The sequence below is a fragment of the Phyllostomus discolor genome, chromosome 8 (genome assembly GCF_004126475.2).
Source record: "Phyllostomus discolor isolate MPI-MPIP mPhyDis1 chromosome 8, mPhyDis1.pri.v3, whole genome shotgun sequence".
Classification (NCBI taxonomy): domain Eukaryota; kingdom Metazoa; phylum Chordata; class Mammalia; order Chiroptera; family Phyllostomidae; genus Phyllostomus; species Phyllostomus discolor.
This window is the reverse complement of record NC_040910.2, coordinates 57194473-57220046: the sequence shown is the minus strand read 5'-3', so window position 1 is coordinate 57220046 and position 25574 is coordinate 57194473. Positions and strand designations below refer to the sequence as shown.

The 25574-nt window shown below is 41.1% G+C and overlaps 1 protein-coding gene across 5 annotated transcripts in view; it reads right to left on the bottom strand.

The window, feature by feature from the left end:
* Positions 1-7667: 7667 nt before the first annotated feature.
* ZNF879 (zinc finger protein 879) overlaps positions 7668-25574 on the bottom strand; it is a 175669-nt gene continuing 157762 nt past the window's right edge. Inside the window, exons 1-5 of one of the 5 annotated variants that reach the window (XM_028534561.2) lie at positions 17373-17498; positions 15785-15852; positions 14213-14339; positions 13580-13675; positions 7668-9755 (exon numbers count right to left, since the gene is read on the bottom strand). In XM_028534561.2, coding sequence (XP_028390362.1) covers positions 8308-9755; positions 13580-13675; positions 14213-14339; positions 15785-15817 — 1704 coding nt within the window. In that variant the 5' untranslated portion in view covers positions 15818-15852; positions 17373-17498 and the 3' untranslated portion in view covers positions 7668-8307. Of the gene's footprint in view, positions 9756-13579; positions 13676-14212; positions 14340-15784; positions 15853-17124; positions 17317-17372; positions 17499-25574 lie in introns of those variants that run through there. The other 4 variants (XM_036032764.1, XM_036032766.1, XM_036032767.1 and 1 more) reach the window with 4 other exon arrangements.

The following is a 25574-nucleotide window of genomic DNA, read 5'->3' as shown; positions in this document are numbered from 1 at the left end:
ACTCTTCCAATCCATGAGTATGGTACATGGTTCCATTTGTTTGTATCTTCCTTAATTTCTTTCTTTAGTGTTGTATAGTTTTCTGAGTACAGGTCTTTTACTTCCTTGGTTAGGTTTATTCCTAGGTACTTTATTTTTCTTGTTGCTGTAGCAAATGGGATTTTTTCCCTGGTTTCTGCTTCTGACATTTCATTGTTGGTGTACAAAAATGCCTTTCATTTCTGAATATTGACTTTGTATCCCACTGTTCTGCCAAATTCATTAGGTCAAGCAGTTTTTTGGTGGAGTCTATAGGATTTTCTACATACACTACCATGTCATCTGCAAACAATGACAATTTTGCTTCCTCCTTTCCAATTTGGATGCCTCTTACTTGTTTTTATTGTCTGATTGCTGTGGCTAGGACTTCCAGTACTATGTTGAATAGGACTGGTGAAAGTGGCCATACTTGTATTGCTCCTGATCTTAGTGGGAAAGCTCTAAGTTTTTCCTCATTCAATGTGATGCTGGCTATTAGGTCTCTCATATATGGCCTTTATTGTGTTGAGGAATGCTTCCTCTATTCACACTTTGCGAAGTGTTTTTATCATAAATAGGTGCTGTACCTTATCAAATGCTTTTTCCGAATCTATTTCTATGATCATGTGATTCTTGTCTTTCGTTTTATATGATTCATGTATTATGTTTCCTGATTTGCAAATTTTGTACCATCCTTGCATTCTTGGGATGAATCCCGCTTGATCATAGTGTATGATCTTTTTAATGTATTACTGGATGTGGTTTGCAAATATTTTGTTGAGGATTTTAGCGTCTATGTACTTCAATGATATTGGCCTGAGGTTTTCTTTCTTTGTTATGTCTGTGTCTGGTTTTGGGATTAGGATGATGCTGGCTTCATAAAAAGAGTTTGGGAGTCTTCCATCTTCTTGAATTTTTAAAAATAATCTGTGGCCCTGGCTGGCGTAGCTCAGTGGATTGAGTGCGGGCTGGGAACCAAAGTGTCCCAGGTTCGATTCCCAGCCAGGGTACATTCCTGGGTTGCAGGCCAGAACCCCCAGCAACCGCACATTGATGTTTCTCCCCCTCTCTCTCTCTCTCTCTCTCTCTCTCTCTCCTTCCCTTCCCTCTCTAAAAATAAATAAATAAAATCTTTAAAAAAAAATAATCTGTGGAAGATGGGGGTTAACTCTCCCATAAATGCTTTGTAAAATTATCCTGTGAAACCACCTGGTCCAGGGCTTTTGTGTGTCACAAGCTATTGAATTACTGTTTCAAATTCATCAGGTATAATTGGTCTGTTCAGGCTTTCTGCTTCTTCATTGAGTTTTAGTAGATTATATTTTTCTAGAAAGGTGTCCATTTCACCTAGGTTTTCAAGTTTCTTGGCATACAGTTTATCATAGTAATTTCTTACAATCCTTTGTATTTCTGTGGCATCAGGTGTAATCTCTCCTCTTTCATTTCTGATTGTGCTTATTTGGGTCTTCTGTCTTTTTTTCTTGACGAGTCTGCTTAAAGGCTTGTCAGTTTTGTTTATCTTTTCAAAGAACAAGCTCCTGGATTCATTGATCCTTAGAATGTGCTTATAGTGTCTATGTATTTAATTCTGCTATGATCTTGGGTATTTCCTTCCTTCTACTTGATCTGGGCTGTTTGTTGTTGTTCCTCAAGTTGTTGTAGGCATAGGGTTAGGTTGTTTGTTTGAAATGTTTCTATCTTTTTTAGGTAGGCCTGTATTGCTATGAATTTACCTCTCAGGACTTGCCTTCCCTGTGTCCCATAAATTTTCAATTGCTGTGAGTTCATTTTCATTTATTTCCAGAAACTTTTTGATTTCTTCCCTAATTTCATTCTTGACCCATTCATTGTTTATTACCATGCTATTCAATCTCCATGAGTTTGAGTGTTTGTGTTTTTTTGTGGGTTTTTTTTTTTTTTTGTCCTTGAAGCTGGTTTCTAGTTTCAGTCCCTTGTGGTCAGAGAAAATGCTTGATATGATTTCAATTTTCTTGTATTTGTTGAGGCTTGTTTTGTGTTCTATCATGTGGTCTATCTTTGAAAATGTTCCATGTGCATTTGAAAAGAATGTGTAGTTTGCTTCTTTGGGATGAAAGGCTCTCTATGTATCAGTTAAGTCCATTTGTTCTAGGGTATTGCCACAATATCTTTGTTGATAATTTGTTTGGAAGATCTATCCAGTTGACAGTGGGGTGTTAAAGTCCCCTACTATGGTTGTGTTGCTGTCAATATACTTCTTGAAGTCCTCTAAGATTTTCTTTATGCATTTGGGTGCTCCTATGTTGGCTGCATATATATTTACAATGTTTATGTCTTCTTGGTGGATTCTTCCCTTGAGTATTATGAAGTGACCTTCTGGGTCTCTCTTTATGGCCGTTTTTTTTGGAAGTCTATTTTGTATAATATGAGTATTGCTACCCTGGATTTTTTTTTTCCTGTCCATTTGCTTGGAAAATTTGTTTCCAGCCCTCCACTTTCAGTCTGTGTAGGTCTCTTGTTCTGAGGTGGGTCTCTTGTAGGCAGCATATATGTGGGTCATGATTTCTTATCCATTCAGTTATTCCATATCTTTGGACTGGAGCATTTAAAACACTTTTGTTTAAGGTTATTATAGATAGGTACTTATCATCATCTTTTCATACCTCTCTCTCTCTCTCTCTCTGTTTTTCTTCCTGTTCTTAAAGCAGACCCTTTAACATCTCTTGCAGAGCTGGTTTGGAAAAAGTGGATTCTTTGAGGCTTCTTTTGTCTGGGAATCTCCTTATTTGGCCTTCCATTTTAATTGCGAGCCTTACTGGATAAAGTAGTCTTGGTTGCAGGCCTCTGGTTTTCATTACTTGGAATGTTCCTTGCCAATCCCTTCTGGCTTGGAGCGTTTCCATTGAGAAGTCAGCTGCTAACATTATTGGGGCTCCTTTGTATATTAGGTCCTGTTTCTCCCTTGCTGTCTTCAAGATTCTCTGTCTTGTAATTTTGCCATTTTATTTTTTTAAGATTTTATTTATTTACTTTTATAGAGGGGGAGGGAGGAAGAAAGAGAGAGAAACATCAATGTGTAGTTGACTCTCATATGGCCCTCACTAGGGATGTGGCCCACAACCCAGTCATGTGCCCTGACTGGGAATCGAACCTGCAATGCTTTGGTTCACAGCCCGTTCTCAATACACTGAGCTAAGCTAGAGGGCATAATTTTGCCATTTTAATTATGATGTGTCTTGAAGTGGGCTTCTTTGGGTTCCTCTTGATTGGGACTGTGTTTCCTGGATTTGTGTGACTCTTCCTCTTATCAAATTAGGGAAGTTTTCCATCATTACTTTTTCAACCAGGTTTCTATCCCTTGCTTGTCCTCTTCTCCTTCTGGTATCCCTATTATATGGATATTATTACACCTCATGTTGTCTTGCAGTTCACTTAACACCTCTTCATTCTTTCTGAGCCTCTTTTCCTTTCCTTGCTCATTCTGGGTGTTTTTTTCCTACCTTGTCCTCCAGCTCACTGACTCAATCCTCTGCTTCATCTAGCCTGCTTTTCATTTCTTCTACTGTGTTCTTCAATTTAGAAATTGTATTCTTCATTTCCTCTTGGCCCTTGTTGATAAGTTTCCATTTCCTTTTTCATGTTGATTTAGTTTGCAGTGAGTTCATTGTAGTTTCCCTGTAGTTTTTGGTAATTTTCTGTGAGCTCATTCATCTTCCTTATAACTATTGCTTTGGACTCAATATCCGATAGTTGACTTGCCTTTATCTCATTTAGCATTCTTTCTGAGGCTTCCTCCTTTCTTTTCATTTGGGGATTGTTTGTCTTCCCATTGTTTGTGAGATTCTTCTTGTTACCCTCTGCTTCTTAAATTGATCTGTTCTGACTTCCTAGGTTTATGGTGTGAACTCCTGTGGTAGAATACCTGTGAGATTCCGTGGTTCAGTCTCCTTGGTCTCCTGAGCTTACTGATCTTGGGCTGTCATTTATGTTAGCCCAAGTGACTAAGCCCAAGTGACTAAGGGTCACTCCATCCACCATGTTTTTATTCTGTTGTGCAGGTATGGACAGGTTGGTTCTGTCCATACCAGCAGGTGTGAAGCTGGTTCTTTTGTCTGTACAAGGTTTTGAGGCTTCTTTCTATTGTTCAGTTCTTTGTCCTGGGTAATTTCTCCATTTAGTTGTATTTCTAGATTGCTGCTGGGTGGAGGTTAGTGTGGCTTCCACTCACTCCTTCACCTTCTTCCACTATTATCTGTTGATGGTTCCTTTTTGGTGGGTTTCCTCTTCCAGCCAGTATACTGGTGTTCACAGCTTCCACCTACTCTTTTATGTGAGCAGGTGGAGGGGATGGCAAAATGGATTAAGACAGCAGGTGTATATTCTGTAGTATTTAAAGTACCAGCCCGGAGAGAAGAGACAGAAGATCCTTTGGCTCTGTATAGTGTTAACACTGATATTTCACCCAACTAGCCACTTTTTAGAAAGGGTAGAAAAAACATAAGACTCTTGTTGGGGGTGGGGGAGGATTTCGAGTTGGATCTAGAAAGCAGTGAGCTTGTGGGAGGTCAGATTATGAGATATAGTGAGAATAAAGGACAGAAAATAGGTGTAGTGTGTAAGAGAATAGTTAACCACAAGAATAATAAAGTTTCAGAAATAGTGAAGTGAGCTAAGATCCAGGAGGAGTGTTATATAGTATTTACAGTTGCATTGAATAGCAATTACCAACAACAATAACAGAGCAACAATCGTAGAATCTATGTGATCTGAATAACAAGAATAGGAAGTACAGGACCTTGTGCTATTGGAACACAAGTGAAGTGTAAAACAGAAAATTAAATATACACTATGAAATAGAGAACAAGGAAAACCAAACAATGCAATTTAACAAAGGGAAGACTAAACAGAAAGAAGAGAAATAAAAAAAAATACTAATAAAAGATGTAAAAGCAATGAAAAAATAATAATAATATAAACCCTGTAACTTGCAAGTTCTCTGGAATAGCAAAGTGAAATTTGTCTCACTGTCCCAGTTGTTGGGCTGACCACTTTTTGGGTCTAACTGTGGTCCTTTCACAGTTCCAGGTAAAGGAAGGAAGGGAGGAGGATGGAAGGAAGGGGGGAAAAAAGCCTCTGCTGCCTTTAAACTGGCCAAGCCAGTTCTGCTGGTCTTCCTGGGTGCAGCAGACTGAGTGGTGGATTGGTTTCACTCCTCTCTCCCTGTGGTTTTGCGGAGATGGCAATCAGGTCTGAGCCACACTATTTGCAGTTGCCCAGCCACCAGCCCAGTTCCTCAGTTCACTGCCCAGCCCCAAGTGCCCTTCTACACCAGGCCTATGCCTTCAGTCCACCAGTTGTGCTGTCTTTGAGGTGCATCAATTAGGAGCAACTCACACACCGCCTTCTCACTCTTTGCTGTCGTAGATGCTAGGGACTCTCAGTCTCTTAAGGGTAGTTCTGCTCCCCAAGTGAGTTGTCTTTCTGGGGATTGCTGACTCCCTGAGCCCTACTGCTCTCCTCTACTGGTGGCAGGGGGTGGGGAGGGTGTCTGCCTTCCTCTTAGTGAGCCAGTTGGTCCTGCAGGGCAGGGGCGCCATTGTTGCTGCAGCAGTGGACACAGGCTCCTGTCTCCTCTGCTGCTGCAGGCAGGGTGGTGGGGTCAGGTGCAAGGTGCCTCTAGGTGGAGGGGTCAGGGGTGGTCCGCCTCAGGGGCTGGATGGGTAAGTGCTCAGCCTCTACTGCTGGGGCAGGATTGGCAGCCACTGGGCCACGGGTTTGGGCACACACTGCCTCTGGGGCTTCAGGTGTGAGCACATGGCCTCCACTGCTGCTGTAGCAGCCAGGGCTGGTTAACAGTTTTAACATGGGTGGATGCTGAGTTTTGGTTGCTTTTCCTGCATTTGATGAACAGATTTCTCTCCTTTAACCTGTTAAGGCAGTGCTACAGCATCTGCAAGTTTTCCAATGCTAAAGAAACCATGCATTCCCATAAAAAATACATACATTTATCATGATGTAGTAAACTGCGTTTAGGTATTTGCTAGCTTTGTTTCAGATTTTTACTTTCTGTTCATGGATATTGGCCTTAATTTTCCTTTCTTGTGCTTTCCTGTCTCATTTAGGTGTATTCAAAGCATTGTGCTGATATACTTTCTCTTCTGGAAGATTTTGCATAAGACTTAAACTATTTGTTATTGCAAGTTTGATGCACCTCACCCTAAAAATAACTGGACCTAGTATTTTATATAAATATAAATACAAATATAAATACAAATACAAATATAAATATAAATGTACACACACACACACACACACACACACACACACTGGCTGGGGTGTGTGTGTGTGTGTTTGGTTTTTTGCATGCTGATTTGGGGACTATTGATACCTGAGGAATGTGAAGTCTAAAAGTTTGTGACCAGTGTGACTCAATTCAGCATGATCCTGCAAAGCAAAAGGTCGTCAGTTCAATTCCCGGTCAAGGCACATGCCTGGATTGTGGGCCCAGTCCCTGGTTGGGGATGCGTGTAAGAGGCAACCAACTGCACACATCTATGTTTCTCTCCCTCTTTTTCCCTCCCTTCCCCTGTCTAAAATGAAATCTTTTTTTGAAAGTTTGTGTCGCTTCAAAACTTGTATGTTGAAATCCTAACCCCAAAGGCAATGGCATTAGAAAACGGAGCCTTTGTGAGGTGATTAACATGCAGTGGAGCCCTCATGAATGCAGTTAGTGTCCTTTCAAAAGGCCCCACCTGTCCCCTTCATCATGTGAGAACATGGACAGCAATGGCTATGGAGCCGGTAGAGGGCCTAAACCAGAAATAGAACCATGCTGGTACCTTGATCTTGGACTTCAATAGTGATAGCCTTCAATAGTGAAAAATGAATGTTTATACACCACCCAGTCTGTGGTATTTTGTTACTGCAGCCTAAACAGACTAAGGCAGGGAAGTTATATTTTCATAGAAATTTCCCCAGAAATTAGAGAATTTTAAAGAATGGTGGTAGGAAGAAAGGCCTTGCAGACATAGCATTAATAACCCAGAAAAGTTTGTTCCTTACAATCCTAAAACACTAAGACTCAATAGTCCCAGGAGGCAGAAAATGAATTCACTGATTTTTGCTTTGCTTACACTCCACCCCCAATAGCACCTCTTCCAAGTTTTTAAAAAAACAAAATGGATACTTCAGTCCTGAAGTGCTTCCTACTCCTGATAAATTAGGCAAAACTACATGATGTTGGCCTCTGTAAAGGTCAATAATTTTAGTCTGACTTGTGAGATAACTGTTTTTAGCTTACTCAGTTATATTTCAGAAATGCTGAAGTAGACTTACTTGTTGAAGGATGTATTAGTCCATTTTTGTAGAAAAAAAGCATCAAGACTTAGAGCCTGATTTTCTTCTAGTGGCCTGTGGAGTGCAGGGAGGTAGCAAGCACCATGCAATGACACAGAAAGGAGCCTGGCTCATTTTACCACCAGGGAGGATACCTAGGTCCCATATTGTTCCTGTGCAGGAAACAGGCACAGCCTGGTAGGCCAAGAGTTGTAGAGCTGCAGTTGTTTGAACCTTTTTCAACTTAATACAGCAAAGATAATTCTTTATGAGAAAACAAGTGAAATACCATGTACTTTGTGACCTAAAATAAAGTGACTTTAGATCTGATTTAGAGTTTGAAACAAGTAGTCAGGGAGTCAACTCACAAGACTATATATCTGCACAATTTTCTTTTCAAGTGGATGGCTTAGGAAACAGGGGAGAAACAACCCAAAAATTTTAACAACCACCAAGTACAGAAGTTGCTTTTAAATAAAAAAGCAAGTTTAGTGAAAGGTGAGGTAGCTAAAGGTCACCTGCTTACATTTGTCCTCCAAAACATTCTTCTTAATACAACTGGCTTGCATACACTTAAATATAATTTCAAAAAATAGGTTTCCAGATTACTCCACAATTTAGATTTTATGACTGCACTTTTACAGGTCACTGTGCTTCCCAGCAATGCTTGTGAAAGCTGGTGGCAGTTGCCACATATTAGCAGAAAGAAAAAAAAAAATACTGACCCTTTGATTTACAAATTCTCTATTTTATAGTCAATAATAACTTAAGAACACACACAAAAATCATTTTTAGACACTTTCCTAATATTCCTAAGGTTATCCTGCATCATGTAGTCTCTGATGTCTGATTAGGTCTATATTCTGAAGTTTAACCCATAATTAAGTACTTTTTATCACTTTCTCCCCAGGATGAATTCTTTGATATTCAGTATGGAATGAACTTCAGTTGAAACATTTTCCACATGAGTTTTACTTACAGTTTTCCTCCAGTATGAGTCCTCTGGTGATTAGTAAGGGAAGAGCTCTGACTAAAAGCTTTCCCACATTCTTTACATTTATAAGGTTTTTCTCCTGTATGAATTCTCATGTGTGTCATAAGGGATGAACTTTGTCTAAAGGCTTTCCCACACACTTTACAGTTAAATGGTTTCTCCCCAGTGTGAATTCTCTGGTGCTGAATTAGAGCTGAGCTTTGGTTGAAGGCCTTTTCACAATCATTACATTTATACGGTTTCTCTCCAGTGTGAATTTTTCGATGAGTATTAACTGCTGAGTGGGAACTGAAGGCTTTTCCACATTCTTTACAATTATATGGTTTCTCTCCAGTATGAATTCTATTGTGTATATTAAGCCGTGAAATCCAGGAGAAAGCTTTTCCACACTCATTACATTTGTAGGGTTTTTCTCCAGTATGAATTCTTTGATGTTGTATGAGAGCCGAGCTTTGGCTGAAGGCTTTCCCACATTCTTTACACGAATAAGGTTTCTCACCTGTGTGAATTCTCTGATGTATAATGAGAGCTGAGTGGTAACTGAATACTTTCCCACACTCATTACAATTAAAGGGTTTCTCTCCAGTATGAATTCTATGGTGCCTACTTAGCCGTGATATTGAAGTAAAGGCTTTCCCACACTGACTACATTCATATGGTTTCTCTCCAGTATGAATTCTATGATGCTGAATAAGAGATGAGCACTGGCTAAAGGCTCTCCCACATTCATTACACTTATAGGGTTTTTCCCCTGTGTGAATTCGCTGGTGATTATTAAGGGATGAGCTACCTTTAAATGTTTTCCCACACTCGTTACATTTATAGGGTCTCTCTCCAGTGTGCATCCTCTGATGTCCAATGAGAGATGTAGTGAAACTGAACGCTTTTCCACAGTCACTGCATATGTAAGGTTTCTCTCCAGTGTGAACTCTCAGGTGCTGAGTCAGGGATGAGCTTTGGCTGAAGGCTTTCCTACATTCCTTACATTTATAGAGCTTCTCTCCAGTGTGGATTCTCTGATGTTTACTCAGGGAAGAACTGTGGAGGAAGATTTTCCCACATATGTTACACTTGTAACATTTTCGCACTGTATTGACTCCCAGTTGTTTAAATAGAATTGAATACTGCTGTGAATGGGGTTTCCTTCCTCTGGAAACAATTCTGGGTTTCCTAATAACTGATGATATTAGACCAAGATTTTTCTCAAGTTCAATACCTATGAGGTTCCTCTCCTTTGTGTAGGATTTTTTTATGGTAATTGAGACTTTCCTGAAAGGTTTGTTCTTTTTGCCTTGCTGCTTCTCCACCTTGTCCTCATTTATGTAGATTTTCTCCAACTTGAAGTTAAAAGTACCATCACCTATGAGTTTACTCATTACTTCCTGATAGTCTTCTTTGGAAAATGTGGTTTCAAACAAGCTCCCCCACCCTAAAATAAATAAAACATGTAAGTCTCCCTTGCATTGGGAATAAAGAAAAGTGACATCAAAATATACAAGGATCACTAACAAATATATGCTCAGAATCTAAACAAATACAGAAGTTCTAAGAAGTGATGAGAACTGTATGAAAACAAAAACGAGGTGATCTATAAGGGTGAACAAGCTGGCATTTTAAACTGTGTGATGAGAAAATTAAACATGAGATATAACTAGCAAGAGCTGGCCATGCAAACATGTAGGTATAAAAATAACTCCAGTTAGAAAAAAAACTTTGTGTTTGAGAAACATAAAGAAGTCCAGTTTATTTAAGCAAGAGGGAACAAGGGAGGAGTGCTGCAAGGTGAAGAGGTGGGCAAGTGCTGTGTCATGTAGAGCCTTCTAAAATCTAGAAAGGCATTTGGAATTTCTTATCAGGATCACTGAGGGTTAGGAGGGACACAATTTTGTTGAAGAAGAATAGCTATGGTGTTGTCTGTCAATGGGGGTAAGGGCAAAGTAAACAAGGGCATATGGGGAGCAGCCAGTCAGGAGGCTGACAAAACCCTCCTGGACGGAGGAGATGGCAGTTTGCAGTGGCATGGCAGTGGAGGCGGGCACATTTGAGCTGCTCTGGAGGTAGAAGTAACCGGCATCTTCACCTACTAACAGTGTGTGCAGAGTAAGTAGAAGACAGGATGCAAGAGTAATACCTAGCTTTTGGCCTGGACAGGTCAATGGAGACAGGGCCATGCGATATGGGAAAATTGAGAGAAGAGTACTTTCCAAGGATAGTTTTGTCCACTTTTTTGATTACTTAGGATACAGTGCAAAAAAAAGAATCAGTTATTCAAAAGGAATAAATATATTTTATGAAAGAGCTTTTATTTCCTTAAAAAGGAGATATACAATCATGAGAAAAATTCAGAAAACTATAAAAATGAAAATGTAGTTTACCCATAAACACATGCAATGTAATCACTATTACATGTGAAATTTAGCACACCAGATTTTTTTTGTACATTAAAAAAATCTTTTACTTAAGAAATAAAAACAGACTGAAACTAAATTTCTCCCTTCCCCTCTTCATTTAAAACAAAAAGAAACCGTGGGCTTCTCTTCATGTAGATAAATGTAGGATGACACCATCTTTTTAAGGGCTGTGTAATATTCCAGTCATGAACATACCATCATTTACTAAATCCCTTCTGAAAGTCATTTAGATTTCTTTTTCCCCAGTAATCCCTCATGTTGTGCCCTGGCTGGTGTGACTCAGTAGATTGAGCACCGGCACATTCTTTTACACATTCTTTGCAACTTTACACAATTGTAGAATTATTTTCTTTAGACAAATTTCCAAACCTGGAATTGATTTTAATGAAGCCAGATAGACTGTACCTATCAAAATCCCACTAAAGATACTGTGTGACAGTACGGGGACAGTGGCACAATGGATAATGACACATCTGACTACAGATCAGAGGATTCTAAAGATACTGCATGTCACTTGGAGAGTAGCAAAACACTGGATATGTATTTCTTAATTTCTGGTAATTTAATAAGAAAAAAATGGTATCACTGTTTTAGTTTGAATTTCATTGATTATAATGAGGTTGAGTAGTTTTGAAAAAAAATCCTCAGTGCATTTTCAATTCCCATTCCTTGCCTTTTTAATCACAATACTCATGCCTTTGTGCTGTAATTACTCTCTGGACTTTTTATCTTTATATCATACCTTTGTATCTACAGCCACAGCAGTAATACCAACAGGGAAAAACTAAAAACTAAAATTTCTAAAAGACTGTTCAATAAAATATGGCTTAACAATACAACAGAGTCCTTTCAAAGAGGTAGGCCTCTACTTCATGAGGGTTGAACAATTGAATGACATTCCCAATTAAAAACACGCTCAATAACAACATGTATAATCAATCTCTCTGTTTCTCTCCATCTGTGTGCGTCTGTCTCTTTCGTGCACAAACACACTCAAACAATACCCACACAGTCTGAAAGGATTAACAGTAAAATACCAGCAAAGGTGCAACGTGGTTGGTAAAATTTCAAGGGAATCTCCTTTTCCAGCTCCTCTTATTTATAATACTATGTATACCTTGTACAAATAAATGCATATGGAAGAATTAGAGCCCATTTGACACCAATGATTTTTCTGACAACCAGAAAGCTCAGAATCAAATCAGAAACTCATCCTGGCTACCCATTCTGGTACTTTCTACAGATATATTTACGTTCTAGAGCGCTGAATGAATTTCTATTTTATTTTATCATTATTCTTGCAGTCGGCTTCCTTGAGTTATTAGTAGAATGTGGCAGAGTATACGTAAAATATGTAGTAGAAAAAAGATCCCTGAAATGAGAAAGACTTGGCTCTTCAAAGCAAAGGGCCTAGTGAGTGCCAAACAACAATATTAAGAAATATAAATAAACATCCTGATACAACCTAATGAATTCTGAATTCTAAAGATAAAGAGGATATCCTATAATTTGAGACAGAAGACAAGACCAAAAAACAAGTATTTCTATACAGAAAATAGAGGAAGCAGCATCACACTAACAGATTTTTTAGCAACAAGAGATTCTGTAGCACTCCAAATACAGTAGAGCACAATTTGAGCAATTCTGGGGGAAAACCTGATGCCAGAATTCTAGATCTAAATATAATTCCCACAGGAGAGGTAAAAAAAACTGACTTTAGACAAGCACAAATATAGTACACGTGAACCTTTCTGAAAACATTTTTTAAGAACATACTCTAGTCAAACCAAAGGGAAAGATGTGAAGACAGAATTCCTGAAAGGACACAGAAGACTGAGTGGACACAGAAAGCCTGCCTCCTGCCATCAAGAGAAATAAATGCTGGCCCTAGCTGGGGTGACTCAGTGGCTTAAGTGCCAGACTGTAAACCAAAGGGTCACTGGTTCGATTTCTGGTCAGGGTACATGCCCAGGTTGCAGGCCGGTCCCTTGTTGGGGGCATGCAAGAGGCAGCCAATAGATGCCAATAGATGTTTCTCTCTTCCTCTCCCCCACCCCTCTAAAAAGAAATAAATTTTTTAAAAAAGATAAATAAATGTTAGATAAGCAGCAAGTCAGAGGACAGAACCATCCTCTGGTACCAAAAACAAAGATAAAATTCAAAGTAGAACAGAGAGTGAGAGCTCAGGACCCAGCAACCCATGGAGTTCCAGGGACTGAGACCCAAGTCCTGGTAGCTAGGGTCTGGAACATATTATCTTGAAAATTTTCACAAAAGATTTAGGAGAAAGTCATGATGAATATCTGCGAAATTTCTGCCTACATTTCATAACTGTTACCATTTTGCTACCCTGCCCTCTCTCCCTCATGTTGTATATGAATACAAGCACAGCTTCTTTTCAGCTGAATTATGTGTAATAAGTTGCAAACCAGAAAGTCAAAGCAAAAACCCAATATGGAACAATTAGATTGTATTTAATGTTAAAAGGTATGCGAAAACCACAAAAAGAAAATAACTTAAGAAAATAATCCAGAAAAGCACAAAAAAAGGAGGGAGCCAACCTTCACACGCTATATATTATATATTCTGTATTCAAATTACAAGGGGAGTATTTTTTAAAAAGTGCAATCCAAATCGGAAGAATCCACCTCTCCCTCTGAACCTCCTACGTCAAGTACTCAAAAGATAAGACTGTGAAGCTACATCCTTTCCAGCATTTCCCACTTGGCCAGGGCCATCAGCCAAGGCCCTGGTCAGTGTCAGCTGAGAGCAGCCTCCTGGCTGACTGGCAGCATCTCACAGATGGACCAGATAGGCCCATTTCCCAGGGACCGTCACTCACCTAGACGTGCACCGTAGGAAAGTCCGTTTCCCACCATCCAGGGGTCTTCCCCTTGCTGTAACTGGAAGATAACCTTTGGTTTGGAAAACAGAATCCCTGTGTGTGAGCAAGAAAAAGAGAATGAGTCCATGGCACAGGCACAAACAGCCATCCTGGCCTGTAGATCCAGGCCCAGTGTCTTGGGCCAAAAGGATAGTCCAAGGAAAGAGAGAGGTTTGTTCTGAGAGGGGCTTAAACCTGGGCTTCCAGGGAATCAGGAAAAATGCTAGAGCTCTGGCTGTGTACTCCTCTAAGCTGGAACCTCCTGTGAGTCACAGGGAACAGAGGCCAGGGACAGGAGACGGGAAAAGCACAGAAAGGAACGTCCCTACTCTATGAAGTTGAAACCTTTGCAGCAGCTGAGAGTACTAGCAACTGCTACCCTCAAAGCCCACCTACTGCAGTGGTAGACTGAACCTGCGTGAGCCCTCAATGTCCTCCTTGGAGAGAACACCAAGATGCACCCCCAGCAGAGTATATATCACCAGGCAGAGCCTTACCCACAGAACCTGAGTTGAGGCAGGGCCTCATCCACAGAGCCTGGGACAAGGCAAGGGCTCAACCAGTGAGCCCAGGACGAGGCCCCAGCCTTACCCAGGGACACCAGGCTGTGGTAGTTCTCCAGCATCACCTCCCGGTACAAGGTTCTCTGTGCAGAGTCCAGGCACAGCCACTCGTCCCGGCTGAAGAGCACGGCCACGTCCCCGAACGTCACGGACTCCTGTAACAGCAAAGCCACTTCTGCTTGCCCAGGACCATCCCCACAAGGCAATGACTGAACAGTAACCCTGCTACCACTCAGGGCCCTAAGGATTTCAAGCCAAACCCTTCCTATCCCCCTCAGTTCCTAAGCACGCATCCATCACACACCTTCTGTGCAAGAAACCCTGTGCCCTCAGAATGTGAACAGCCACCAAACAAGACAAGCACTTAAAGTCATTAAACAAACCAGAATGACAGAGATGCAGGCCTTCAGATGTGGAAATGGACAATCATCGAGACCAAACTCCTTCCACAGGTGAGGTGTCAGCATCAGGCTTTAGAAGGAGTCTCTAGCACATTCCCTCAGGGAGGAACAGGTGTGCTGGACTGTCCCCATCTTGGGCCATCTTTGTGTCCTGGGTGAGGGGAGGCTCTGAAATGCCCCAAGCATGGCTTTGTCAGGACAGGGCCCAAGCAGTGGGCTGCACGAATCCTTCAACAGATCCCAGTGCAAAGGCTGCAGATAGAGCCCTCCCATCCACCCAGAGGCCCCTGCCCACCTCTCCCCAGCTTCCCTAGACCACTCACCTCTTTTAAACTAGTGACCCCTTTCTTTTCTTATTAAGAATCTTTTTCTTTAAAAGCAACTTAGCAAAGATCAATACGTAAAAGAAAAAGAAATGTTAACTTTCTACCACAGAAACAAGTTTTATTAACTTCTTCCTATGTGTCCTTTCAGATTTTTTACATGCTAAAACCGCTTTAAATTTAAACAAAGACAGAAGATCCACTGCACGTTTTATTTGTTGTCTCTCATTTCATTGTATAGGTCAATCAGTTCATGTAACTAATCTACTGGTGGACATCTGGGTTATTTCCACTTGAGTTCCATTGCTGCAGACTGGATGCTTCCTTGCTCAGGGAAAGCTCGCTTACTTCCTCCAACCTGTCACCTCTTTCTTCTCCTTTTGCCATCTACGTGAGCCCAGTACTGCTTGTCAGTCCGAAACTGCCCAATACCGAGGCATGTGTCCCTGACCACACCTGCTGACTCAGAGGTCCTCTTTCCTGGATCCTCCTAGAAAAATTACCTGGACCCTTACCAGGTACTGCTATGGTTGACTGGGAAGGCAAAGGCGCTGCCTTTCCTGCATAAATCCCTCATGTTGTGAGGGAATCATTTGACTCTTCCATGTCTTCACCCTCCACAGAGCACAGATACCCTGGATCCCTCACAGAGCTCTGAGTGTGACTGTGGATGAGACCTGTGGCCCATTCAATTCCTCCTAGTCAGCAAGGACTTAACTGTTAAGCACAGAACTGACAATAAGTCTAGCAGTGAGTTGAGGCAGAGTCCCTCTGATCCGACTGGGGCTTCCTGCCCGGATAAGCTCAGCAATGAGTGGAGCATGTTCATGAACCTCTGAACCCAAAAGGCAGTTCAAGGAAGGAAGCCTCACTCACCTGAGCCTGGGGTGGAAGCAACTCTGTGGCCATTTCCCCCTGCCCACTGCCCTGGCTGCAGGAGGCACCTGTAAGGAAGAAGAAAGCTGTGACACTGTCCACACTGTCAGCACTCCCATACTTCAGGCCAGGCCACCACCACTGCACAGGGAGCCCCTGAAGAGGGGACCTCCAGAGAGAGGGGCCCTCAGCATGCCCCAAACTCCCCATCACAGGCCTGCTACCTTCCAGCCAGTGGTTTGTGAATAAAAGATAATCCAACTAAGGGATGAGAATTATCTGAAAATGCATGAACAGAGTGCAGGGCCATCAGCCCAGGCTCAAAGATTTAAAGCAATGAAAAATGACACAAATATTCCGCACATCAGCACTTTGATACTTTGAGCTGTAATAACTGTGATTATGACAACAAAAAGAGGGCTACACAGGCCTGACAAGCCCAGGAACCAAAAGTAACCTGAGGACAGTATGCATGGTGACTCCTAACTGGCCCATCAACCTTCACAGTAGGCGAGCCCTGCCTACCATCCTCCTGCAGCTAAGACTCTTCTCTGCCGAGACAGAGGAACTCGAGCTTCCAGCTCCTTCAAAAAGAGCCCCGAGTCCGGAACTCAACTCGGACCTCCCTGCTGTCACCTTGCTGTACCCACCGTCTCCTCCAGAGACTGCCCTAAGTCACCAGGCTACGCCCACCAGCGCAAGCGCCACATCTCTCCATCTTGCTTTTCATCCAGTCCCGGAGATTTCCCCAGCTCTGCTTCTTCTGCCTTCTTAACCTAGTGACCAGCCTTACATTTTTTCCTCTGATTCCGAAAATATACAAGGAACTGTACGCCTGCTATTCTCGGAGCATTTCTCAATCCTCTCAGTCTTGCTTCAAGGCATGTCCTCAAGTAAATCCTTATGGGTTTGAAGGCTTCTTTCATTGACAATTTTAATTCTTCAAGTGTCATCTGAAGAGCTTGGTGTGCTGTTCAGAAATAGCTAACCAAAAATTCCTCTGTTCTCTTCCTCTTGGAAGCTGCGCTTCCCTTATGAAAAAGAGTTATCATACCCCCCTGTGTGAAAGGAACCTTTACCGACCCACCTTCCCTTTCCCACCTCCTGAAATACAAGACTCAGAAGAAATAGCGTCGCTGGCTAGAAATGAACTTTAAAGACAGAGTAAAAGGACGTAACAACAACAACAACAACAAAAAAATAGTTAAGTCATTCTAGGAAAACGATGCCAAACAAGCAAGGTTTACAAAAATGGATAAATCTAAAGTAACATGTATGCTCTGGGGAAGCGGGGAACCAACAAACATTACAAGCCGAAGACCACCACAGAGTTCACGAACCCCGAAACAAGACACTGCTCGCTGCAATCCTTTCCTACGGCCATTCCTCACGGAGCCCGGCCCGGGCACAGGCCCAGGACGAAAGCGGCTGCAGCTCCAACTTCCGGCCTCCAAGGTGGCCCCTCCGGGCAACGCCCCCTCCCCGGGCCGCGTCCACTTGCCCCGGCCGCCGCGGCTTGAGCGCACCAAGCTGGGACTCGGGACTCTGGACCCACCTCAGGAGGTGCACAACCTGGGCCCTCTCTCACCGGCAATCCGTACCCAGCGCCGCCGCGACGGGTCGCGAAGCTGCCAACCTCACTGGAGGCAAACGGAAGACCTAGCGTAAGAACATTTCTCACCGAAGCCGCCGAGCGTCAATGCGCCTGCGCACTGGAGAGCCGCGGGGTCTCCAGCTCGAGGCGTTGTGCTTTTCCTTTCGAACTCTATTTCCCAGATGCAGCCGCGGCAGGCACCTCGACGGTGACCGGGAAGGATCAATAGCAACAGGCCTGAAGAATGCTCCCTCCTAGAAGCAAGGAAAGGTTGACCTACATCTCGAAGCATCAGCTCTAACCTCTTATCCTCTCGTTCACCCTTTTTATTCGTGATTATAATGACAATGATGATAAGAGGGAAATCTGATAAGTATTTTAAAATGTGGAACATTACGCACTCTCTGATCCTTATTCTTGGTTGGTAAGAGAAGTGTTCAAATCCGTTTCAAATTTTTGTCTAAATTATGTCTAAATTTTGTGGCCTCTAAAAGATATATTTTTAACTGGCATTCACATTAGGTAAAAGCAAAAACAGAAACCCAGTACGTCCCTTTCCATAACACTCATTCTTTTAAAACGGTTCATTGTAATCATGAAGCTTGTCTTCAGCTTCGACTACAATCCCCTTCTTCAAACTGCATTCCCATGACTGGCACCGCACATACCAAATAACATGAGCTCAATATGTTAAATAAATAGTTTTTAAAATATTCAACATTATAGCTTACAAAGGAAAACCTAATTCTAAAGGGCATTTGAAGGTAGAAAATAAAGAGGTTAACTAAATACGCCAGGAAAATGTGAAAAAGAAATCTGGGATCACAATGTTACAATAATATCTTTTCAAAGTAAAAAATGATTAAAATTGGACATATGAGTTGTTTTGTGTTGATAAAAGATACACATGACTAACCACACACCACTAACCATCAGGGAAAAGCAAATCAAAACCATAACGAGTGCCCTGGCTGGTATGGCTCAGTAGATTGGTCCTCATCCTGCAAAACCCAGGTCATCTGTTTGATTCTGGGTCAGGGCACATGCCTGGGTTGCCCACCAGGTCCTTGGTTAGGGGCATGAGAGAGGCAACAGATTAAAGTTTCTCTTGGACAGCTATGTTTCTCTCCTCCTCTTTCTTCTTCCCTTCCCCTCTCTCTAAAAATAAATAAAAATAAAATCTTTTTTTTCAAAGCCTCAATGGAAGCTCTGGCTGGGTTGGCTCAGTTGGTTGGAGCTTCCTCTCATGCACAAAAAATAAAAAGGTTGCCAGTTCCATTCCAATCCTGGAATGTATGGGAAGTAGCAACCAATCTCTCTCTCTCCAACCTCCCTTGGATGAGGATTTTTTAAAAATAACAATAAAAATACAAATCACAACGGGATATCAGTTTGTAACAGGGTGCAGCCAAGAGGGGGGACCCCAAACAGGGATTTGGAATGGGGTCCAGAACTCAAGGTGTCCAGAAAATATTAGGATGCCCTCACCCCCACCCCAATAGGTGTGGGTTGGGGGAAGGGACAGATGGAGCAGGGCCACTGAAAGCTGTTTTACAAAGCAACAGCTTTGCAGCTAACCTCTGGTGTGGTCACTTAACATATCTATAACCTTTAACTGGTTGCATAGATATGTTAAATAGCTATGGCCATGCTCTGAGCCAGGGGAATGGAAGTAACTTCCCCACCAAGACATAACTGAGGGCAGGTCCCCCCCACCCCAGTTACAGCGCCTGCCTGGGAGCTCGAAGATTGGCTCCATGCCATGGGGCCACACCTGCCCAGACTCATGATGGCAGCCCAGTAAAACTGGAAGGATATGAGAGTGTTGGCAAGTGTAGCTGATTGTGGGGGGAGTCAGATATGGGGCTGCAAAGGAAGATTGGCTAGGGGATTTAAAACTGAGATGCAGCAGCAATTGGAGGGAGAACCACTCAGTCTTTAGCAGAATGGGGACTCCCGTGTCCTTGTGCAGAGAGACCCACGCAGCTTTGCCAGAGTGCAGACCCCTGAAGCTTTAGAAGGGGGAACCACCACCTGGCTTTAGCAGAGATCCTGGCGACACAGCTGATGGTGCCAGGAACCAAGAGAGGCCTACCAGCTGAGACAGATTACTGGGAAGAACCAGGGGCTGCCTGAGCCACGGACTTATATTTCTTTTCCTGAGATATGGTACCCCAGACTGGGCAAAGGGGGAAGGAAGGACTTAGTGTGTTTGTGGGTGTTTTAAGGGACTTTTGGATTTTGATGAAGACATTAGGTCACTACTTTAAGTCTGTGTGGCATTAAATAAACATTTCCTTTCCTTTTCACTAATTTCTGGCATTGAAAGACATCTTTCCTCTGCAGCAGACATAACAAACCTGGGGGGTTCCTTTTGGTAATAGTATATTGCCCTTTGGCCCCCCTTGGCCCCTTTTGTTCTGTAACAAGTTCACACCTATTAGTGTGGCTGCTGTGAAAACAAAACAATGCCATACAGAAAACAAGTGCTGATGAAGACCTGGAGACGGTGGAATCCTTGTGCATTGCTGGTGGGAATGTAAAATGATGCAACCACAGTGGAAAATAGTAGGGTGGTTTCTGAGACAATTAAAAATAGAATTACTGTATGATCCAGCAATTCCACTTCTGGGTATATGCTCAAAAGAATTAAAAGCAGGGTCTTAAACAGGTATTTGTATACCAGTGCACACAGTGGCATTATTCACAATAGCCAAAATGTAGAAATATGTAGGAGACCATTCTGTATGGTGTGGGCCAGCTCCCACTCAGAGATGCACAGGACCCATGCCCACGGATAGGTTCTCCCATGGGGAATCAGGCCTACAATGTGTCTAGGCCACTTTGAGTCTTGCTCTTGCTAAAAAACTCCCTCACCCTGAATTGAGGACATTTACTGCAAAGTAACTTCCTAAAACCCATGCTAAAGCTTCCAAGGATGAGTGTAACCAGTTCTACCACTTTTGCCTTTTCATTTGCAAATATCCCTCTTCTGGGATATGATTAGCAGCATTGGTTCCTTTGTTTTCTGTAAAAGGTAACCACCTAAAGCGAACCTGTGCATAGTAAATGAGGACCATCATGTAGTATGCCAAGAAACCCTATTCAGGCCTATCATGGCAAGGGCCAAGGCTTTTGCTCCCCTTGAGAGAAAAGCCATGCTGTCCCTTTTTCTCCACTGGACTCGGTAGTCTGTGTGAATGTCTCATTTCATCCATAATGACTCGGACACTGTGGGCTGGTGTCTGCATCAGAAATAACCCAAGCATCAACGAAGGGCTGGGTGGATAAACAAAATGCGGTCTCTACATACAATGGGTTATTATTCAGCCATAGAAAGAAGTTCTGACACATGCTACAATATGGATGAATCTTGAAGGCATACTAAGTAAACTAAGCAGACACAAGAGACAAATATTATATAATTCCACTTATATAAGGTATCCAGAACAATCAGATTTATACACAAATAGTAGAATAATGGTTACCAGGGACTTGGAGGGAGAGGGAAATGAGGATTTATAGTTTAATGGGTACAGAGTTTCAGTTTGAAATAATGAAAAATTTCTGGAGAGAGGTGGTGATGGTTGCAAAATGTGAATATAGTTAATGCAACTGAACTGTACACTTAAAATGGTAAATTTTATGTTATATGAATTTTATCACAATACAAAATAAAAACATAAAAATCATGAACCACTATTGGCAAAACAACATAGCACTGACATTTATGAAGTAAAAATAACATGGCAGACTAAGTACATAATTACCTCCCTTTATCTCTTAATATTCTTTAAAATAATAATAACATATATAATTTTCAAAGGAATAAATTGAAAACATCTAGAAAAAGTCATCAAAACATCAGAAATTGAGTGAAAATCTTGGAAGGCATTCATAATGTACTCTAAGATCCAAAATCCATCATATGTAAAGACTCGGAGGAAAAAGAAAAACAGAGAAAATGAAAAGGGGGAAAGAATTACAAATGGATTATATCAAGATATGGATAGAGATATAGCAGAAAACATATTCAAGCTGAAAAAGATCTAGGCCTTCAGGTTAAATACAATATAAGGTGTTAAGCATAATAATTGGGGTGTAGGGGTGGAAAGAGGGTGTCTACAAAAAATACAACCTGGATTGAAACTGAAGAACTCTCAGGAAAGCAGGAAACCCTAAAAACTACCAGGATATAAGAAGGAAATAAAGATTACCTATGTATTTATTACTTGCCACAAGTAATAGAAGATGCTACAGCAGAATGAGTGATTCATTGAAGCTGTTCAAAACACAGGATTCTTCCTTCTCTCCACCCTGCTCCTCAGGAGTGGAATGAGATGTAGATATGGCCACAAGATCAAGTTTCTGTTGAGAAATAAAAGAGAGGGACTGGGTGCTGGGTAACCAAGAATTCCACTCTTCCAGGCAAAGCATGGGGTTAGGCTAGTCCTGGACTCTAATCAGCAGTTATGGATCCTAGAAGACTATGTGGAGTAATATTCTCAGATTTCTAAATTAAAATCATTTTGAATTTGGAATTCTATGACCTTTTAATCTAGCACTTACCTATGAGCAGAACAAAGGCATTTGGAAGATGAAAATACAAATATACATAGATTCTGATCTCTAGAATATTTCTGATGGAAATTTTCATGAATGCAATTTATTTTTAAAAATCAAAGTAAAACTTGTACAGATTAAAAAAATGTAGTAAGTAAATGAATCTGAGTAAAAATGATTCTTGAAGCAGATTGTGAGGGTAATTTAACAATAGGGTTAAAAACCCAGTGATGGCAAAACAGAGAGGCAAAGAAGATATGAGAGCGAGCTGAGGTTCTTGTCTTATTCAGGAGAATAGCATAGATACAAGTTAACTTCAAATATAAATTTTTTTAAGTGTTTCAATATGTATGCTAAATATTTAATAGAAACCTCCACCCAAATAGAAAAACAGTCAAATAGAATATGACTTTCTAATCAACTGCTGAGTAATCTTAAATTACATTGAACATCTCTTTTTAATTAAGTATTTGTTGGGGACCACTTTGTGTGGTATCAGGAACTGTAGCCTTGAGTGAGGGAGGCCTTGCCTGTAAGTCCATTAGGGAACGCCAGGAATGCTGGAGGCAGGCATGACCCAACACTAGCACTGAGGGTTCCCATGGGAAATCAGGCCTAAAGAATGCATTATATCCCTTGAGGCTTGCTTTGCTTTGTATAGCCCTGTGGATATAAACCAGAAGTTTAAATTCAAAGCAGAAGGGAGTGAACTTCTAATCTCATGAAACACGCCCTAACAACCCTCTGGCATCAGTGTATCTAACCGGCCATAACCTAAGGCAGATCTCTTCATTTCCTCAATTGTTATCTATAGATAATATCTGTTTTCTGTAACTATGGCCTTTAGACATTGATTGATGAGCTTTGCATGCATACTGTATACTCCTATGCATACCGATCCCAATAAAAGCCATTTCTGAGAAAGGCTGGGGCATTCTCTACTAGAGGGAATCTCCACTCCCTTTCCCACTGGAACAACAGATTGTGTCCGGGATAACTCATTCTCATCCCAGGCAGCTGGGAGAGCTCTGAGGGATGGGGCATCCCACAAGTATTTGATTTATTATTGTAATTAGATTTTCATAAAAGTTGTCTTTTCACTGTGTTTTGTTAATGTGAAATTAAATTATAGTTATAAGCAAAAGTTGGTTGCCTAGGGAACATAATTATATATTCAGTTTAACAGAACTAAAAGAATATTTGTCTTGAAATGCAAGATTTTGTTTGTTACATAGCCTTTTGCCATGCAATTACATTACAAATATTTTTAAATTTCAAAATGAAAATTACTTGTACTGTTTGAGTTATAAGGGTTGGAGTGTGTAATATCAGCTCCTTAAAGAAAAAGCAAAGTGATCTATGATATGTCTCCCTTTCCCTGCAACAGGGAGTTTAATTTTACAATTAACATCCACATTTGTATTGGACTTCTGCAGGACAGTCTTCAGCACGCTTACCCTGCAGTTTTGCACAGTCCTATGTAGAGCTTTGAAGAGACGTGGCAAGTGTCTCTCCTTGACAATCTCACTTTCCCACATCATGGAAGTACTGGTCCCCACACACAGACATGATGATAGAAAATAAAATATAGTAAGTTATATTTCTAAATCTCAGATCTAATTCTCTTTGTTGATACCAGTAGGTAAGTGTGCAGGCAGGGATACTACTTCAAAAGATGCCAACAACAAAAAATATATTTGACAATTATGGAAGTAGTTGAGGGGAAACAAAAGTATTAAGAACTAGAACCAGTAAGCATGTTAAACTGTGTTAAAGGGGCCCAAAATGACATCATGTGTTCAAAGTCCATGACACCAAACCTAGATTTATAATATTTGACCGATGCAGTTTCAGCCTTCTTCAGCAATGCAGTCTAAAATTCTGTCTCTTGGGCAATCTCTCTATCCCCCAAAAGAAACTGAGGCACTCTACCTGATAAAATCGTTGCCTTTCCCTAGAGGAAGGTAACTTTGCCTGAAACAATCCTTTGTTTTGCTAATAACTTTTTTTATCCTGCCTATAAAACCTTCCATATTGCCCACATTGTACAGCATCTTGGGGCTCCTCTGTGCTTACTAGATGGGATGCTGCCTGATTCATGAGTTGTTCAATAAAGCCAAATGGATCTTCCAGTTTACTCGATTGAATTTTTACTCTTTAACAATTGTGTTGCTTGTTTTTTTCTTACTAATTCACATCTATATCTATTCTCTATATTGATTCTTAGTCTGTTGCCTACATTGTATTGGTAAATAGCTGTTCACAGTTTGTAACTATTTTCACTTACTTCATGGTGTATTTTGATGAACAAAAGCTTGTAACTTTTAACAGGTAACTTAAAAATTGTTTTCCTTTTGGGTTAGAGCTTATGATATTGTGATTTATTTTAAGAAATATATACTTGGCTTTAGTTCTCATTCCTGGCATAGAGCTCCAAAATCTCTTGAAATTTCCCAAGTAATGATGATCATAAAGGTGTCTTTTGTTATGTTAATGAAAGACCCCAGGTGCCCTAAGGACAGAAGGTATAAACTTTCAGCTTCGCCTTCCAAAATCAGGGAAGGGGGTAGGGGAGATGGACTTGAGATTGAGTTTAAAGCCATGGCCAATAATTTGATCAATTATATCTATGTAATGATACCTTCATAAAATCCCAGAAGGATGGGGTTCCAGCTTTCAAGCTGGATATCAAATGGAGATTTGGGGAAATTGGCACACAGACAGAGTATGGAAGCTCCATGCCTGTTCCCCAAACCTTGCCCTATGCACCTTTTCTATCTGGCTGAGACATACCCTTTCAAAATAAACTATTAATCTCATAAGAAAAATGTTTCGCTGAGTTCTGTGAGCTGCTGTAGCAAATTAATTGAATTCAAAGAGGGGGTCATTTGAACCTCCAATCTATAGTCAGAAGCACCAGTAACAACCTGGACTTATAATTGGCATTTGAAGTAGAGGTGGGGGGAGTCTTGTAGGACTGAGTTCTTCATATATGGGATCTGGTGCTATCTCTTGGTAGGTAGGTCAGATTGAGTTGAATTGTGGGACACCCAGCTGCTATCAGAGAATTTCTTGATGTGGGGAATGAATTCACACATTGGAAATAGAACAAGAATTATTGGGGTTTTTATTGTTTTAATCATATTTAACAAAATTCTTCACTATCCTTAGGTCAAGAATCTGTTCTCATAAGTTACATTCAAACATCTTTAAAGTTTTAATGATTGTCTTTATTTATGTAGAGTTAATTTTGCATATGATGTGAGGTAAGGTCATTCTCTCTCATTGCTGTTGCCCAGTTTTCCTAAATCACTTATTCACTGTTTATCCTTTACCTTGTGATTGGCAATGCCAGTTTTTTCACATATATGGACATATGTGTGGATTTTCTTATGTGAACTTTCCACATATGTGTAACATTTTAAGGACTCTTTATTCCAATGCTCCTCACACTAACGTCCAGAGTCATGTAATCTCAGTAACACATAGGGATTTATTTACATGGACTTCAACACATGGGTCCAATTTATGTGGACAATCAAAGGACTAAGGGTAGTCAAGTGCCTCTTTGAGGATAAGACAAGTGGTCTATTAAGACACATCACAAAGCTAGCCAGGGTCAATGGGAGTAGT